Source organism: Pinus tabuliformis, chromosome 6, assembly GCF_031772625.1.
Source record: "Pinus tabuliformis cultivar Carrire ecotype Pingquan chromosome 6, CPIR1, whole genome shotgun sequence".
Lineage (NCBI taxonomy): Eukaryota > Viridiplantae > Streptophyta > Pinopsida > Pinales > Pinaceae > Pinus > Pinus tabuliformis.
Window position 1 is genome coordinate 1,004,468,377 of NC_142292.1, and position 18,558 is coordinate 1,004,486,934.

The following is an 18,558-nucleotide window of genomic DNA, read 5'->3' on the forward strand; positions in this document are numbered from 1 at the left end:
CATGTGTTCCACAAGTAGTTGCGCAAGTTCGTGCTAGTGTTCTTTGACGACATACCAATTTACAATAGGATGTGGGAGGAGCACTTACAACATATAGAGGAGGTGCTTTGCATCTTGGAGGGGCAGCAGTTCTATGCGAAGCTGTCCAAGTGCGAATTTGGGTTGACTGAGATGCTCTATTTGGGGCACATTATTGGAGAGGATGGAGTGCTGGTGCATGAGGAGAAGATTAGAGCCATTCGGAACTGGCCAATACCCGAGAATGTGACCAAGTTGAGGGGGTTTGTGGGCATTTGCACATACTACAGGAAGTTTGTAAAGGGCTTCTCATAGTTAGTGGCACCCCTCACAAATCTGACTAAGAAGGGGGCATTCACATGGACAGATAGGGCACAGGCAGCATTTGAGCACCTCAAGGAGGTGATGAGCAGTTGTCTAGTGTTGGCTTTGCCTGATTTTACACAACCATTCACCTTGGAGTGTGATGCATTAGGTGAGGGCATTGGTGCAGTGTTGTCACAGGGAGGCCACTTGATAGCTTTTGAGAGTCAGAAGCTCCTTAGTCATGAGAGGCTGTATTCTATCTATGACAAGGAGATGTTGGCCATCATGCATGTGTTGGCCAAATTTCGATAGTACTTGGTGGGCAACAGGTTCAAAGTGAAGACTGATCATAATAGTCTTTGCCACTTTTTGGAGCAGAAGGGCCTCAATGAGAGGCAACAAAAGTGGGTCAGCAGGATTCAGGCCTACGACTTCGACATAGAGTATGTCAAGGGCAAGTAGAACATAGTGGCAGATGCCCTATCCAGGAGGCCCTCGACACTTTCACTCATGAGCATTTGCCATGATTGGAAGGTGCAACTTTTGGTGGAGTACTCCAAGGATCGACAAGCGTGTGAGATCCTGGATGGTACTCATGGGGATGAGTGCTACCGGGTGATGGCTGATGTCATTTACTACAAGGGGCGCATATATCTTGTACCTGGTTCACAGTTGAGGGAGAAGATTCTCCATGCAGCCCACGATTCGCCATTGTCAAGACATCAGGGGTTCCTGAAGACTTACAAGACAGTTAGGGAGTGTTTCACTTGGAGGGGCCTCAAGGGAGACGTGTTGAGGCATGTACAAGAGTGTGAGGTCTGCCAGAGGAACAAGGGGGATTTGACTCATCCTGTAGGGTTACTACAGCCGCTTCCCATTCTGGAGGGGAAGTGGGAGAGCATCTCGATGGACTTCATCACAGGACTCCCTATGGTGCAAGGCCGTGACTGTATATATGTGGTGGTGGACCGGTTGACGAAGTATGCCCACTTCTTTGCTATCCCCACCAAGTACACTGCTTCGCAAGTTGCGGAGCTATTCTTCAGGGAGATTTTCCGGTTGCATGGTCTCCCCAAGACCATAGTCAGTGACAGGGACAGCCGCTTCATGGGGGCTTTTTGGCAGGAGCTCTTCAGGTTGGTGGGCACAAAGCTCACTCCTAGTACCAGCTACTAACTCCTAGACTGAGATAGTTAACAAGCGACTAGAGGGGTATTTGTGGAACTATTTGAAGGGGCAACAACAAGCTTGGGTGAGATGGCTACACTTGGGGGAGTATTGCTACAATACTACCTATCACATGTCTATTGGTATGTCACATTTCCGAGCTTTATATGGATATGATGCTTTATCTTTTGCTGACCTTGTTTTTGGAGATAGTCAGGCCCCAAAGGCCAAGGATTGGATATAGGAGAGCCAAAACATCCTTAAGGCTCTCAAAGATAATTTGCAAATAGCCCAAAATCAATAGAAGATGTATGCAGACAAACATCATGTTGAGAGACATTTTGAGGTGGAATACTTGGTTTTCTTGCATCTCCAACCTTATAGACAGTCCACGCTGAAACAAAAGGGGGATGAGAAGCTACAACCATGTTTTTATGGGCCCTACAAAGTGACTAGGAGGATTGGTGAGGTGGCATATGAGCTCGAGCTTTCGCCTGGAAGCAAGGTGCATAATGTTTTCCATGTCTCATGCCTCAACAAGGTACCGGGACAACATGTGACAACATCTATTGAGTTACCTCCATTGGATGATGATGGGCATCTGGTTCTTGAGCTTGAGGCTATTCTGGACACCAGGGAGAGGAGATTGAGGAGTAGAGTCATCCGAGAGTTTCTAATCAATGGAAGAACTTACCCGACAAGGATGCCACTTGGGAGAGTGAGCAAATACTTCAGCACCCATCACTATAGTTGCTTGAGGGCAAGCAACATTTTGGCGAGGAGGACTGTGATATTTCCACTTAGCATTATTGCTAAGTGAAATTACAATTTTGCTCATTTTTTGATAATTTTTGGTCTTTGACTTAGGAGGAAGTGGGTTGAGGGGTCCCATTTGCAATTTTGGTTAAGGCTCCAACATTGGGGAAGAAGGACAAATCGATTTCTTAGTGGATGGTGGGGGCCACCCCAAAAGGGAAATAGTAAATACACACTCCTAGCCAATTCACACTCATGGAGGGAGAAACACACAAGGAAATCGTTGCATGGGGCCCACAAGTGAAAAAGAAGGCTCAAGGATAAATAGTAGAAGCATACATCAATTTGGGGCTTTTGAATCTTTCTAATCGAACTTACCTAGTACGCTTGAGCTGTTGAGACAAGTCTGCAAGTGTTGTTCAACACACGAGATTCTCACCCTACTTTCGATGGACTTTGAGTGCCAGCCCAAGGAGGAAGACCTACACTATTTGGGAGGTGCTCTGGGTGTTGCATCAGGTGTTTCGTGGGAATTTTGAGAAATAATTTTTTATGATTATTTTCTTTGATAAATGGCTAAAAACACTTTAGGAATCCCATGCACACTATAGCCTTAGCGAAGATTTAATGTACCACTTAAATATTCAGGATCCTAACAAGGTTGATCCCTGCCTATAGATTGTGAACTTGGAGGCCAAGGATTGAAGTACCTGCAAACACTATGTATTTATCTCAAGACAATTTGTTAATCATATGGCAAATCAAATCAACTAAGATTAGCCCAAAGTTATCAATAAAATGATTTTATCTTACCATTTATCAACACAACATAGGAAACTCGTAGTCAGTACATACCACAAATCAATGAACATGGACACCTCGAGTTGCACCCCAAAGTCTTTATTATGATAGAAAAATAGTTCCCAACGGGACAATAGTTTACACAAATGCTTCAACAACAATTTCTTAGCCAAAAATCAGATGGCTAGAGACTCAAATGACTCTCTAATTTATAGATAAATCCTCCAAGTGAAAAATAACAGCTAGTTTCCTTGATCCTTGTCAAAATAATCTTGGCCGTCGAAAAATACTTGATCATCTTTTAATCTTAGCTGTTGAATTTTTATTTTTGAGGAATTTTCGAATTTATCATTTAATTCCATTTTAATTAGCTCAAAATTAATTATTTTGAGTTAATTTCCTCAAAAATTTGACTTTGACTTAACCACCAAGGCCCAAGGGTCCAATTTTTCTTGAAATATCCAATATTCCTTTAGTGGAGGACCTCCAAAAATTAATTTTTTTAAGACCCACGAATTTTTCACTTGGAAAATTTAATTTTCCTTAGACATTTTTTTTGTAAGCTTGGTAGGACTACATCTTCATCTTGTCCATCTTCTCACCCCGATCAGGGAGGGGTAGCATAAGATTTGAACCCAAGACTTCCAGTTCAATGATACTTCATTTCCACAACTATTGCCAATTGAGCTACCCCAAACAGACAATTTTCCTAAGACATTTTAATTTGACTCTAATTAATTAAATTTTTGGCTTAGGATTTTAATTTATTTTTGCTAGAAAATTTAATTAATTGACATTTGAGGGGATTAATTATTTTTTCCACCTTCTAATATTTTAACCATGGTGTCTAAGTATGAGGGACCATGCATTAAAATATTTTTTACATAAGATTTACAATTTCAACCCTCAAAGGGGGATACCCGTTCGGCTTAGACCCTCAAATTACATACCCAATTTGCGACACAATATGATTTAGTAGACAAAGTGATTTGTAATAAAATAATTTAGCCAATTAGCTTAAATTATTCCCAAATCACTTTTACATAAGACTTGACTAGAATACTAGGACTCACCTAAGACTTTGACAAAGAATTCCACCCGAGCTTTGGGGTGAGGTTGGAGGGAAAAACTCTGCCAACCATCCGTGTTTAGATACACAAATGACTTAGTGAGACGAAAAACCTCCTAAGATGAAACTCTCGCCAAAATAATAAGTTTACCTAGGTTGTTACATACATTCACGGTCTTACTAGCATCATTTACATTACATAACTTGCAGAATGGGTTTACAATGACACATGAACTGCTGATAGATGATTCGATCTTGTTGAAAAAATTGGTACCTCCACTTCCTTGGAACTTTGACAAAATGAGAGCAGCTAAGCTTTCCTAAACAGTCATCAAAGATGATTGCATGCTTCAAAATTATATGTTGTTATTCAAAAAGTAAAGTCATGTTCCTATGTGAAAAATATGTTATTAACTAGTGTATTTCTGATCTGGACCTTGGCATTTTAGTGGTTGAAGTAAATTGTAAGAGCAACACAAGGATGTTGACTGATTGTGGGATAATGCACAGGTTGAAAGTTTTCTTGTTTATGTTCGGAATAAAATAAGATGTTTTTCTAACACATTTATAGTATACAGTCATCATTGAATATAAATTGTCGATAACATAAAGCGACATATTCGCTGAATCGTCATGTCAATCACCATTAAGATGAAGCGAGAACTTGCGAAGATGGTGGTGGTTAAAGGTTTGCACTTGTTTCCAACAAGGAACTTGTCATATTTGACTCTATTTTAATGAATGGCAGGTGTATTATTGTGCAACATATAGCTGAAATATGGTTTGGGGTATCTTGTAGTAGGAGCATACGATCAATTTTAGGAACCAAGGCTCATTCTAACTATGGGTACAGGAGAGATGGGGACACCAGCGAAAACAACTAAGGCATCCACACCACAGGTTATCTGTTATTTCAGTTTGTTTTCTCTTATATAACTATCACTTTCAGGAATAGAGTTTTTGATTCTTCATGGTCTATTTTTTCTTTTCTTTTGTTTGACATATTGCAGGAACAGCCTCCAACAAGCACTGCCATGCTTTATCCTGACTGGGCTGCAGCATTCCAGGTGATAAAAGTAATTAAATTTTGTGGGTCTATTACGCTTTATGTTGATCATAGAGACAGTATTTACAAGGTGATGTGTTACCCCTGTTTGATGTTCAGGCTTATTATAACTCTGGAACCACACCACCACCTCCTCCTGCGTACTTTCATTCAAGTGTTGCATCTAGTCCACAGCCTCATCCATATATGTGGGGGGGGCAGGTATATTCTTAACATGGATGATAAAATGCTTACTTAAGAAGTGTTGTAAGTTTAATATTTTATATCATTATCACAGTCTGATTGTGAAGGTTGTTTGTCCTTGACAGCCTCTAATGCCTCCATATGGAACTCTTCCTCCCCCATATGCGGCAATGTATCATCATGGCAGCATGTATGCTCATCCATCCATGCCTCCGGTATGTTTAATATCTGTCCTACACATGTGCCATCTTAAAGAAATTATAGCATCCTTATGTATAGACTTAAGGTCAATGCTTATGTATAATGCACTCTTTGAGCAGGGTGCACATCCATTTGCTCCTTATGTGATGACATCATCGTTAAGTACAACTGAAGGTGCACCTGTAGGCACAACTTCTGGTGCAGATGCAGAAGGAAAGCCATCTGAACCAAAGGACCAAACTCTATTGAAGAGGTCCAAAGGAAGCTTAGGCAGTCTTAATATGCTTACTGGCAAGATTAATGAGGCTGACAAAGGAACAGGAGGTGGTGGGAATGGCGCTTTATCTATAAGGTAGCTGTAGAAAGAATGGACAGTTTGTACCCCAAAGCCTAGAACTGATGCTTTTATGTGCTTATAATGGTAGAATTGCAGATTGTTAGTATACTATTTTTCTTAGATTGCGATTAATAAATCAGAAATTAAAATGTGCAGTGGTGAGAGTGGGAGTGAAGGTTCAAGTGAAAGGAGCGATGAGACTTCTCAAAATGTATGTAATCCTGCAAGTTGCAAATCTTAACTGTCTAGTTCTTCTTGTTCCACTCGGCATTAAAATGAATATAGGATCATAAATTACATACTGAGTGATATTCATACATGGCATTGATTTATATTTTTATGGGAAAATGATTAATTTCTAAGGTCTTTTCCCTGCCTGAGACTTTTATATGCCAAAAGCTTTTGCCCAAGCTACTTGAATTGGAATGAGATAGCTGCGGAAGGCCACACAGATCTTACCAGTATAATCCTTCTGGATCTTTGCTTCTCGATCAAGGTGATTTGCCCCAAAGAATATTGAAAACTTGTAACCCTGATCCTACACAGGGATGCTAATGGTTGTCAAATATAAAGCCTAAATATTCTAAGACACAAGCTTGACTGCCATGTGAATTGATCCACAACCTGCCACATAATATGGAATACTGAATTAAATCTAGCGACATATAAAAAGTAGGTAATAGGTATCAATTGTGGCACTGTAAGGTGTTGCAAGAGTGGTTGCTTAATGGGGTCAACTGGAGATTACATTGTCCCCAGCAGCACAAGCAGCCTTTTAAGGCTGGTGTATTGTTTGAAATGTACTCCTCCACACCGGGCACATATCAACGTGGAAATCCCTTTGTCACACAAACTGGAGACTTGACAGTGGATAGGTACTCTGTGTGGCTAGTTTCAAGTAGATTTGGAGGAATGGCTCAAAAAAGCACAGCACTACTATTAATCATTTTTTGACAGAGAAAAGCCACCTTTATAGTGTAAACATCCATCAAAACAAAACAATGTGAAATTATAATGCCTGAATCCACAATAGCATGCTTCAGATTATATATACCTGGCCATATCCTCAAATGGGTCAGCCAAAGCCTAAGTTGCATGTTACCAGTACAATGACCTAAAAGGACAATCTATAGATTATATTCCATCTTGCTGTCTGATCCTCCTGTATAAATATTACGTTTGGATGTATATGATAAATTTCATGAAAGAAATTGCCTTCCAAACACCCTAGCAGCCAAGATGGTGAAGTTAATTTCTCACATGATGCTTATGCATTTATTTTGCATTTATGTTTCATTGCCACTTGATTATATATTAAATTAGTCAGTTTTCACAATGATATCATATTTTTCAATAAAATCATGGCTCAGTATAGAAGTATGTTCGGTTACAGCTATTTTATGATGATGACGACGATAATTAACGTTCACTAAGAACGATATGGTTTATCAGACCTTAAGAAGGTAAGAGATTACTAAGAATTCTTTAGCATTTTATTTCTATGCTCGGAAAACATTAATGAAAGCATTCTAAGATCACCATAGTTTTGCTGACTTAAAAGGTCAAGAAGGTTGGTAGTGTGACACATATTTTGAAAATTAGATCGAATGTGAGTCTAAGTAACCAAAAACGCCGCCCCCAACCCCCTGAAATGCCGTTCAGCATTTTGGGTACGGAAATGTGTACAATCCAGCTCTGAAACGGCCTTGAAATGTATTCATTCCATATCATTTTTTTGGAAATGTCGATCATCAACTCGGAAATGGATCTGTGGAGTTTTTACAAAATTGAACATGTTTATGGAAATATGGATCCATATCACGATTTTCTGGAATGTTCCTAATTAGGAAAAACAATGATATACATGCAAACAGCAAATTAGACCACAAAAAAATTTCAAACTTTAGCATGCACCCATGAAAAACTAGACATGTAGAAACAGCTGAGCCATTTTATTATAAATTGGGGCAAGAGTACAAATATATGGAAGGAATGCACTTGGGCTTGCCTCAAAGGCAAGCGGAGCAAAGCCTAGGTGAATAAATATGAAGCCCGGATGCTGCTATCAACTGCCCAAGTACTGCTCTGCGCTGCCCCAACAATTCTGCACTGTCTGCTGCAAAAATATAGCTGGAAACCCCTCCTCAAGTGCTCAGAAAATTTTGCAAAATTACCTCCAAGCTCCTCAAGCAAAACCCACCAAAACCCAGAAAGGGTTTGGCCTAATTCCGACCTCCGAAAATCGACCCCCAAAGGCCCTACGCTCTCCACTGGCTGCTGAAATACGCTGCCTGTCAATGCACCAACAAACCTCCCCAAAAACACTCCAAAAAGGCTGCAATCAACTCCACAAATATTATCCTTATTTCTCCCGGCAAGTTCCAGCCTCAATGAGCAAGCTCCTCACTCCCACGTGTGCCCAGTGACACCCTTCTGCGCAGGCCTAGGAGCAGCAAACTCACTCCAGAAAATAGTTGTCTCCTCCAGCTCCCAAACTCCCCAAAAAGCCTGCAAAATACTTGAGCTCCCTTCTCCTAATTTCCTCTGGCAATTGCTCCCCGAAAGAGCATTGAAATGACTCCCTCAAGAGCCTCTCCTGCATCCTCCAGAAATACGCACTGCCTGGCAAATCTGAATGCAAATGCTGGAAAATTCATTGTAAGTCTCCTCTGGATAGGTGTGAAAGAACCTCTCTAGGGTGGCACTCGAAGTCCCCTAAAGAAAGGGTGAGTTCTTTGCTTGGAAAACTCATGCTGAACAACAAGTGACCCGGCTAAGCAGCTCGAGCAACTGAGTTAAGTTTGATATGCCAAAAGATGCAAATGAAGTTGAGCTCCCTCCTTTTATAATTTTGTGGGCCTTCCTTCCCACATGGGCCCCTCCACCAAGCAAATCGAATTCCCTCCTAAGCATTTCAAACCATAGGCTAAGTGAAGTGTGTTTTTCATTGTGTGGGTGGCCCCCACATTCCACTATCAAAATAATATGACTTCCTTTTAACTCCTAAGTCCTTTACCAAAAATGAGTGGGTCCCATAGCCTCCAAAATTGTTCTCAAAATTGGGGAATTAATTCTGTTCCAAAATAATTTAGGAAGGGACATTATAGTCCTCCCCTCCCAAATGTTGCTTGTCCCCAAGCAACCTCAGTGTTGGATGCTCTAGTATGTGCTCACCCTCCCAAGTGGCATCCTCATCCGACAAACTCTTCCAACGCACCAAATACTCCTTGGTCATTATGCTCCTTAACTTCCTCTCCCTAGTCTCCAAAATGGCTTCCAGTTCCAAAACCAGATGCCCCTCATCATCAAGTGGAGGCAACTCCACAACTGCTGAAACCTATTGCCCCAACACCCTCTTGAGGCATGAAACATGGAAAATGTTGTGGATCTTGCTCCCGGGTAGCTCCAACTCGTATGCTACCTCTCCAACTCTCCCGATCACCCTGTATGGCCCATAAAAACTTGGTTGCAGCTTCTCTACTCCCTCCTCAAAGTTCCTCTCAACCCAATGTCTATCAACATACATCTTTTGTTGATTTTGAGCTGTCAGTAAATTATCCTTGGGAGCCTTGAGGATGTATTGGCTCTCTAGGATCCAATCTTTGGCCTTTGGGGCTCGACTGTCTCCAAAAGCAATATCAACAAAAGACAAAGCATCATAACCATATAAAGCATGAAAAGATGTCATACTGATGGACATATGATGGGTGGTGTTGTATCAATACCCCCTTAAGTGTAGCCATCGAATCCATGCCCTCTGCTGCCCAGTCACATAGTTCCTGAGATAACCCTCTAGCCACTTGTTCACCCTTTCCGTTTGGCCGTCTGTCTATGGGTGGTAACTAGTGCTCGGGGTGAGCTCAATACCAATATCCTAAAGAGTTCTTGCCAGAATCCTCCTAGAAATCAATTGTCCTTGTTGTTGACTATGGTCTTAAGGAGTCCATGCAAGCAGAAGACCTCCCTAAAGAACAACTCTATGACCTTAGAGGCTGAGTACCATGTCAGAATGGCAAAGTAATGGGCATACTTGGTCAACCGGTTGACCACCACATAGATACAATGCTTGCCCCGCATTGCTGGAACTTGGAAGCCCTGTGATGAAATCCATAGAGATGCTCTCCCATTTCCCCTCAGGAATGTGGACAAGCTGCAACAACCTGGCTGGATGAGTCAACTCCTCCTTGTTCCTTTGACAGGCCTCACATTCCTGCACATACCGCAAAACGTCCCTCTTGAGGCCCTTCCATGTGAAGCGCTCTCTCACTGCCATGTACGTCTTCCTGCCCCTGGTGCCTTGACAATGGAGAAACGTGGGCTGCATGAAGTATCCGCTCCCTCAACAGTGAGCCCAAAACCAAGAATATGCCCCCTTGTAGTAGATAAGCTCAGCCATCACCCAGTAGTGCTCATCTGTGTGAATGCCCTCCAAGATCTCACATGCCTGTCGACCCTTGGAGTAATCTACTAACAACTGCGCCTTCCAGTCATGGAAAATGCTCATGAGTGAAAGCCGTTCGAGTCTCCTGGATAGTGCATCAACTACCACATTGTGCTTCCCCCACACATACTCAATATCAAAATCATAGGCCTTCACTTTACTGACCCACCCCTGTTGCATGTCATTGAGGCCCTGCTGCCCCATGAAGTTGTGAAGACTGTTGTGATCTGTCTTCACCCGAAACCGGTTGCCCACCAAGTATTGCCGGAACTTGGCCAATGCATGCATGATGGCCAACATCTCCTTGTCGTATATAGAATACTTGTGGTAGTAGCTTTTGGCTCTCGAAAGCAATGGGGTGCCCATTGTTGAAAATTGTAACTAGGTCCGGTCTTCATAATGACATGTAATTGTATTTTTTGTAAAGAGATGAAAAGAAGAAAAAAAATTATTGTAATGCTTGCATCATGGGTTTCATGAGCAAGAGATTTTATTTTTGAGTTAAGGCTCCCGTTGAGTGTTGATTTTGGTAGCATCGGATGTGCTCTAAGTCTCAAATTTTGCAAAAAGGCTTGGGCACATATATTCCAAAGAACCCAGATTTTTTTTTGGGAAATTCCACCCGGAGACAGTTTTATTAAAATAATTAATTATTTTTAGTGGGACCCTAAGTCTAAACTTAGGAAATTAAAATAATTAATGGGTATTAATCTAATTGTGGGCATAACTTCTAGAAGAATACGATGACCAAGCATAAATGATCTTAGCCATTGATTAGCTTCTAATCTGGAATGTTGAATGTCAACGAGAAGATTATTTAAGGAGGCCTGAGGGTCATTTGGAAAACACACCAAGAGAGATCAAGAAATCGGTTTTCTGAAGTGACAAGTTCTTAGGAGGAAAATTCGATTGAGGAGATTTCTTGTAGTTGAGGGGTAGGGTTAGCATCGGGGAGAGTGATTTTCCCAGCCGGAGAATCATCAGCAGAGAGTAATCTAGCAGTGGCAGCGCTGAGCCAAAGGGGCTGACGCAGAGGCAACGCATAAACCAGTGAGGAGTCCGAAATTTGCAGAGGGAATTCAAGTTTCAGAAGCCGGGAGTCGGGGTGTGAGACTGAGAGGCAAAAATCGAATCTCTTGGGCAGCAAATCGACCAGCTAGAGGATTGACGCTGTCCCCAGAGAGCTTGACGCTGGGCTGACATAGATACTGCGCAGAGGCAGCCAGAAAAGCCAGGGGCAATCAGTTTGGGGCTAGATCAGCTAGGATTTCCAGTGATAGTGTGAGGTAACCTCACAATTCTTTCTGTCAGTATTTCTCTCTATAACTGAATAACCCTGTGAGGTATTTAGAGATGTATTTAGAATTTGTGTTGAAATTTCTGAGTCTGACATTTAGAAATCCCTACTGCATTAATTTCTCCTACTTGTTCATTCCATTAACAAGTTATTTATAAATATAAATACTGAAATAAACACAAATGCAACCTTAACTCATATACAGATCAACAACTGAAATATTGAGACAAACACACAAGGGACATCGTTATTTTTGGACAATCGTCCCCGGAAAAACCTAATGTGGGAAAATCGGTGCAACGGTTCTGAGGGTTTTATTATTATGCAGATTCTTGAGTACAACTAGGGTGCTGAAATGGCTCACCCAACAAAGACTGTTACACAACAATAATACCTCTTCTCGGAGACAAATATTCAGCCTCTCAGCTCTAGTCTGCCCCACGAAAATCCTTTTGGCGCTTCCTCTTGGCCCTGCGTTAGCCCTGCTAGCTTCAACGTAGATCCTGAAGGCTCTACGTCAGCTCTTGGCCCCTCTGCGTCACCCACGCAGGCCTCTCTGCCTCTGCGCAGTCCCTAACTGCCTCTGCGTCAACCTCTTCGGTCTCTGCGCTAACCCTCTGGTATTATCCCTGTCTCTCTGCTATGTACTCACTGCCCTGCGCTGCAACAAATCACTAGCTTGAATTTTCTTAACAAGCCCCACTCCAGAAAATCGAACTGATTGATCAATTTTGGTGTGTCTCCAACTGACCCTCAAGCCTCTTCTTATACTTTTCCTGATGAGTTTTCAACGACCAAGATTAAGTCTCTAATCAACGGCTAAGATTAGATTTGGCTTGATCCATGTCATTTAGAACATTCTCACCCAGATTTATATTAATACCCATTAATATTTTAATTTTCCTAAGTTTAGACTTAGGAACTCCATTAAAAATATTAATTATTTTTTGTATTCAAACTTCTGTGATCCATAATGAATTAAACAAAGTCTTTCGATTGAAATCACATGAGAGAATTTTTGGTTGACGCGTTTCAAACCAAGTGTGGTTTGTCATCAGGACCAGATGAAGAGGCAGACCATGGCAAAGGCTTAAATAGAGAGCAATGTAGAGACATAATTTCAAGTAACGACTATATTTGAACAATAATGTTTAAATTATAATATTTATTTATTAATATATTAAAACAAATATTATTAAGTAACGACTATATTAAACGGCTAGTTTTTGAAAAAAAAATATTTAAATAATGATATTATTTCATTAATTTATTAAAAATATTAATAGGTAACGACTATATTAAACAGCTAATTTTTGAAAAATAATATTTAAATTAATTTATTAAAACCAAATTTTACTCGTTCTTGAAAAATAATATTTAAATAATAATATTAGTTTATTAATTTATTAAAATATGAATATGTAAACGGCTAGTTTTTGAAAAAATATTTAAATAATGATATTATTTCATCATTTTATTAAAAATAATAATAGGTAACGGCTAGTTTTTGAAAAATCATATTTAAAATTAATTTATTAAAACCAAATATTACTAGTTTTTGAAAAATAATATTTAAATTAATTTATTAAAACCAAATATTACTAGTTTTTGAAAATAATATTTAAATTGTGATATTAGTTTATTAATTTATTAAAAACAAATATTAATAAGTAACTGCTATATTAAACAAGTAGTTTTTAAAATAAATAAATAAATAATCAAAGTCAAACTTTAAAGGAGGGGAGTCAAAAATTATAAAAAAGAGTGAAGACCTTAATCGAGGCAAGATCATTTGATAAATAAAATAACTAATAGAAATGAAATAAAATAAAATAAATAAATGAAAATAATGAAGGAAAAATAAATAAAACAAAACAAAATATACACAAGTAAAATATATATATATATATATATATATACAAAGAAAAAATAATCAATAAATAAAACGCGGTCAACAATAAAATATGGGGCTCAGGCCCATTAAACAATTAACAAAAATACCAAAAGGAGTTAAGAATGAATAGGATGATAAAATACATAAAAACACGAAGGATCAAGAAAATAAACTCTAATAAAAACAAATCAACAACAAATACTATAAAAATGATGCCAATATCTACATAGATTAAAAAAAAAAAAAAAACAAACAAACAAACTAGGAAGATAAGACAGGGACCTAACTTCTACTAATATTTCAACCATCATCTCTATTCAAATTATTGGGTCTTTTTTCAATTTCTAGGGCCTCCCTCAATTTACAATGATGAAAATGACTAACCTTAGCAACGACTTGAGCCTCCTCAATGCAGATGTGCTTAGATTTATCTGCATGCTCCGCCAAAGCAGAGGAGCGGGTCCTGCCATGCTTGATGTCAGCGACATCACATCTGCATTGAGGAGGCCCAAGTTGTCGCTAAGGTTAGTCATTTTCATCATCGTAAATTGAGGGAGGCCCTAGAAATTGAAAAAAGACCCAATAATTTGAATAGAGATAGTTGGAATATTAGTAGAAGTTGGGTCCTTGTCTTCCTATTTTTTTTTTTAAGTTTTTTTTTGTTTTTTTGTTTTGTTTTAATCTATGTAGATATTGGCATCATTTTTATAGTATTTGTTGTTGATTTATTTTTCATTAGAGTTTATTTTCTTGATCTTTCGTGTTTTTATATATTTTCATCCTATTCGTTCTTAACTCTTTTTAGTATTTTTGTTATTTGTTTAATGGGCCAGAGCCCCGTATTTTATTGTTGACCCCGTTTTATTTATTGATTATTTTTCTTTGGATATATATATATATATATATATATATGTTTTTGTTTATATATATATATTTTGACTTGTGTATATTTTGTTTTGTTTTATTTATTTTTCCTTAATTATTTTTAATTTATTTTATTTTATTTCCATTAGTTATTTTTTATTTATCAAATGATCTAAGGTCTTCACTCTTTTTTATAATTTTTGACTCCCCTCCTTTAAAGTTTGACTTTGATTATTTATTTATTTATTTTAAAAACTAGTTGTTTAATATAGCGGTTACTTATTAATATTTGTTTTTAATAAATTAATAAACTAATATCACAGTGTAAATATTATTTTTCAAAATCTAGTAATATTTGGTTTTAATAAATTAATTTAAATATTATTTTTCAAAATCTAGCCGTTTAATATAGCCGTACATATTAATATTTTAATAAATTAATAAACTAATATCATTATTTAAATATTATTTTTCAAGAACTAGTAATATTTGGTTTTAATAAATTAATTTTAAATAATATTTTCAAAAATTAGCCATTACCTATTAATATTTTTATAAATTAATGAAAAATATCATTATTTAAATATTTTTTTCAAAAACCCGTTTAATATAGCCGTTACATATTAATATTTTAATAAATTAATAAACTAATATCATTATTTAAATATTATTTTTCAAGAACTAGTAATATTTGGTTTTAATAAATTAATTTAAATATTATTTTTCAAAAACTCGTTGTTTAATATAGCCGTTACCTATTAATATTTTTAATAAATTAATGAAATAATATCATTATTTAAATATTTTTTTTCAAAAACTAGCTGTTAATAATATTTGTTTTAATATATTAATAAATTAATATTATAATTTAAACATTATTGCTCAAATATAGCCATTACTTGAAATTATGTCTCTACATTGCTCTCTATTTAAGCCTTTGCCATGGTCTGCCTCTTCATCTGGTCCTGATGATAAACCACACTTGTTGGTTCAAAACGCGTCGGCCAAAAATTCTCTCATGTGATTTCTACCGAAAGATTTTGTTTAATATTAATTATTTTAATATCTTTCCAACCAGGTGGAATTTCCCCAAACCATTTTTGGGTCTTGGAGATCTTATGTGCCTTAGCCTCTCCTCTAATTTTCATGGCTAGAGCACATCCGATGCTACCACAAATCAACACTCCCTCTTAGCGAGGAATGTGCTCTAGTAATGCTCCACCACTGAAACATCACTGATCCTTCCACACCGGTACCTGTGCTGATGCTTGGCTTGTTGCCTCACATCATCTGCATTGCTGCTTCTTGTACTGTTGCCCATGACACTGCTACTGCCACTGCTACATCTGTACTGCAGCTTCCTCTCAATACGCTGCCCATGCTGCCCCTAACAATGCCACTGCTAACTGCTGCGCTGCAACTCAGTTACTGAGAAGTAGGTAACTGACTTCTCCCAAATACTGACATCCAGTGAGTCTGGAAGCCTCGTGAAACTAAAGCTGCCTCTGTTGCTATCTTGTGATCCCTATGCTGCCACTGTGCTGCTGCATACACCTCTGTGCCTCTCGTAGTGTTGCAACCTCTACTGCGCTGCCTTAGATTTCCGCACCCAAGCATTGCTTTGCTGCTCTACTACACTTTGCTCCACCCGACCTCTGTCATCTTGCTACTGTCGTTAAGGGCTTCCGTAGCCGGATATGATCCAAGATTTTGGGCACCTCAAGGATCTTGCCCCTAGTATGTAGTCCTCTTGACTACAACTCGATGTCTCCCCCACCTCTTCTCTAGAGGTGCATGAGCATTCATGGCACAGTCGTCATCAGTCTCGACTTCTTTCTCTGCCTTAGCTGGAGCTGCCTTGGAGTCGGAAGCCTCTCCCTTGTTTTTCTTCCTGGGACACTGGGATGCATAATGTCCCAGCTCCCCACAATGGAAGCACTTCACCTTGGAGATATCCTTCTTCTTCCTCTTCCCCTGCTGTCTCGCAGATGCTAGAACCGCATCCTCCTCCTTCTCTTTCTTGATTCAACCTCCCTTGCCACTACTCCCCGCCAACATCTCCTCCCAACTTGGAAGAGTAGCCCTGCCCAAAATACTTTGGACAAATGTCTCCCACTCCTCGGAGACTGCATTCAGGGCTGTCCTCACCATGAATTCTGGATCCGGTGTAGACCCTACGGAAGTAAGTTGGTCACGAATCTCCTGCAATCTGAGGAGGAACGAATCTATCTGCTCTCTCTTCTGCATTTGATACGACCACAACTGATTTTCCAATAGCATCTTCCGCTGCACGGAAGAGCCTTGATACAATGTCTTCAAAGTATCCCACATCTCCTTTGTTGTGTTCTTTTCAGCAATATGTGGTACGACATGATCTTTGACCTCGTCAAGAATCATGCACTTCACCTCGCCCATTGCATCCTCATACTTCTCATTCTCAGCTGGGTCGACCGGGATAGCCATGGGTCTCAAGGCAAAGTCCTTGATGCGATGTCGATCCAGGACTGCCAGGATCCTGGCCTTCCAGATGACAAAGTTGGAAACCCCGTCCAACTTGTCTTGATCCCTCAGTCCGTTCACTGCCATTTCCGCTCCTCTTCTGGATTCCCTCTAAGTTTTGACTTCCCTCCTAAAAATCTCCCTCTAAGTCCTGATTTCCCTGTTGGAAATCCTTCCGCCAAATGTCAAACCGCTCCTCTCCAATCCTCCTTGCAACTACAACTCGGATCTGGATTTCCTGGCTAGAAATCCATCAAGGTAGTGACTCCCTCTACCTTGGTTCTGTCCCGTTAGGTACTGTTCTGCTTCGACAGAAACAACACCCCACCAACTTCCCAACCACAATCTGCCCACAACTCTCTAGGCCCCGACAACTGAAGAAACTGAGCCTTCCAGCTCTGCACAATCCCACAAAGGCTGCATCACTCCTCTAGCCAACTGCGTCAATCCTACCTGGCTGAGTAGGGTGACGTGGCTCTTTGTGAGCCTCTTCTGCCTCTCTCTGCCTCTGTGCTGGCCCTCTCCTTGGCTCAAAATGATGACGCAGGCCTCTGCGTCACTTCTTCTCTGCTGCCTCTCGCTTAGGGGGCAACTCTGTATCTCTGGACAGCTGCTATTGCTGCAAATTTCTGATATCGCTGATGCCTTCAGTCCTCCTGTGAACTGCAACGCTCTGATACCATGTTGAAATTTCTAAGTTTGACACGTTAGAAATCCCTACCACATTATCTGGTTTAATTTCTCCTACTTGTTCATTCCATTAACAAGTTATTTATAGATATAAATACTGAAATAAACACAAATGTAGCCTTAACTCATATACAGATCAACAACTGAAATACTGAGACAAACACACAAGGGACACCGTTATTTTTGAACAATCGTCCCCCTAAAAACCTAATGCGGAAAAACCGGTGCAGCAGTTCTGAGGGTTTTATTATTATGCAGATTCTTGAGTACAACTAGGGTGCCTAAATGGCTCACCCAACAAAGATTGTTACATGGCAGTTATACCTCTTCTTGGAGACAGATATTGAGCCTCTCAGCGCTAGTCTGCCCCACGAAAATCCTTCCGACACTTCCTCTTGGCCCTGCGTCAACCCTGCTAGCTTCAGCATAGCTCCTGAAGCCTCCGTGTCAGCCTCTTGGCTCTCTGCGTCAGTTCTTGCCCCTCTGCGTCAACCACACAGTGCTCTCTGCCTCTGCGTTAGCTTCTTCGGTCTCTGCGCTGACCCTCTAGCACTATCCTTGCCTCTCTGCTATGTACTCACTGCCCCATGCTGCAACATACCACTAGCTTGAATTTTATTAGCAAACCCCGCTCCACAAAATCGAACTGACTGATCAGTTTTTGTGTATCTCCAACTGACCCTTAAACCTCCTCTTATACTTTTCTTGTTGAGTCTTCAACGACCGAGATTAAGTCTCTAATCAATGGCTAAGATTAGATTTGGCTTGATCCATGTCATTTAGAACATTCTCACCCACCCAATTTTATATTAATACCCATTAATATTTTTAATTTTCCTAAGTTTAAACTTAGGAACTCCATTAAAATATTAATTATTTTTAATATCTTTCCAACCAGGTGGAATTTCCCTAAACCATTTCTGGTCTCCGGAGATCTTATGTGCCTAGCCTCTCGACCAATTTTCATGG

At 39.6% G+C, this 18,558-nt stretch overlaps 1 protein-coding gene across 5 annotated transcripts in view; it reads left to right on the plus strand.

Annotated features, from left to right (window-relative positions):
- LOC149262397 (bZIP transcription factor 1-B-like) overlaps positions 1-18,558 on the plus strand; it is an 88,461-nt gene that overhangs the window by 31,433 nt on the left and 38,470 nt on the right. The window contains exons 2-8 of one of the 5 annotated variants that reach the window (XM_089424327.1): positions 4,696-4,805; positions 4,971-5,017; positions 5,128-5,184; positions 5,283-5,384; positions 5,492-5,581; positions 5,687-5,919; positions 6,061-6,115. In XM_089424327.1, coding sequence (XP_089280453.1) covers positions 4,751-4,805; positions 4,971-5,017; positions 5,128-5,184; positions 5,283-5,384; positions 5,492-5,581; positions 5,687-5,919; positions 6,061-6,115 — 639 coding nt within the window. In that variant the 5' untranslated portion in view covers positions 4,696-4,750. Of the gene's footprint in view, positions 1-4,695; positions 4,806-4,865; positions 5,018-5,127; positions 5,185-5,282; positions 5,385-5,491; positions 5,582-5,686; positions 5,920-6,060; positions 6,116-18,558 lie in introns of those variants that run through there. The other 4 variants (XM_089424345.1, XM_089424318.1, XM_089424333.1 and 1 more) reach the window with 4 other exon arrangements.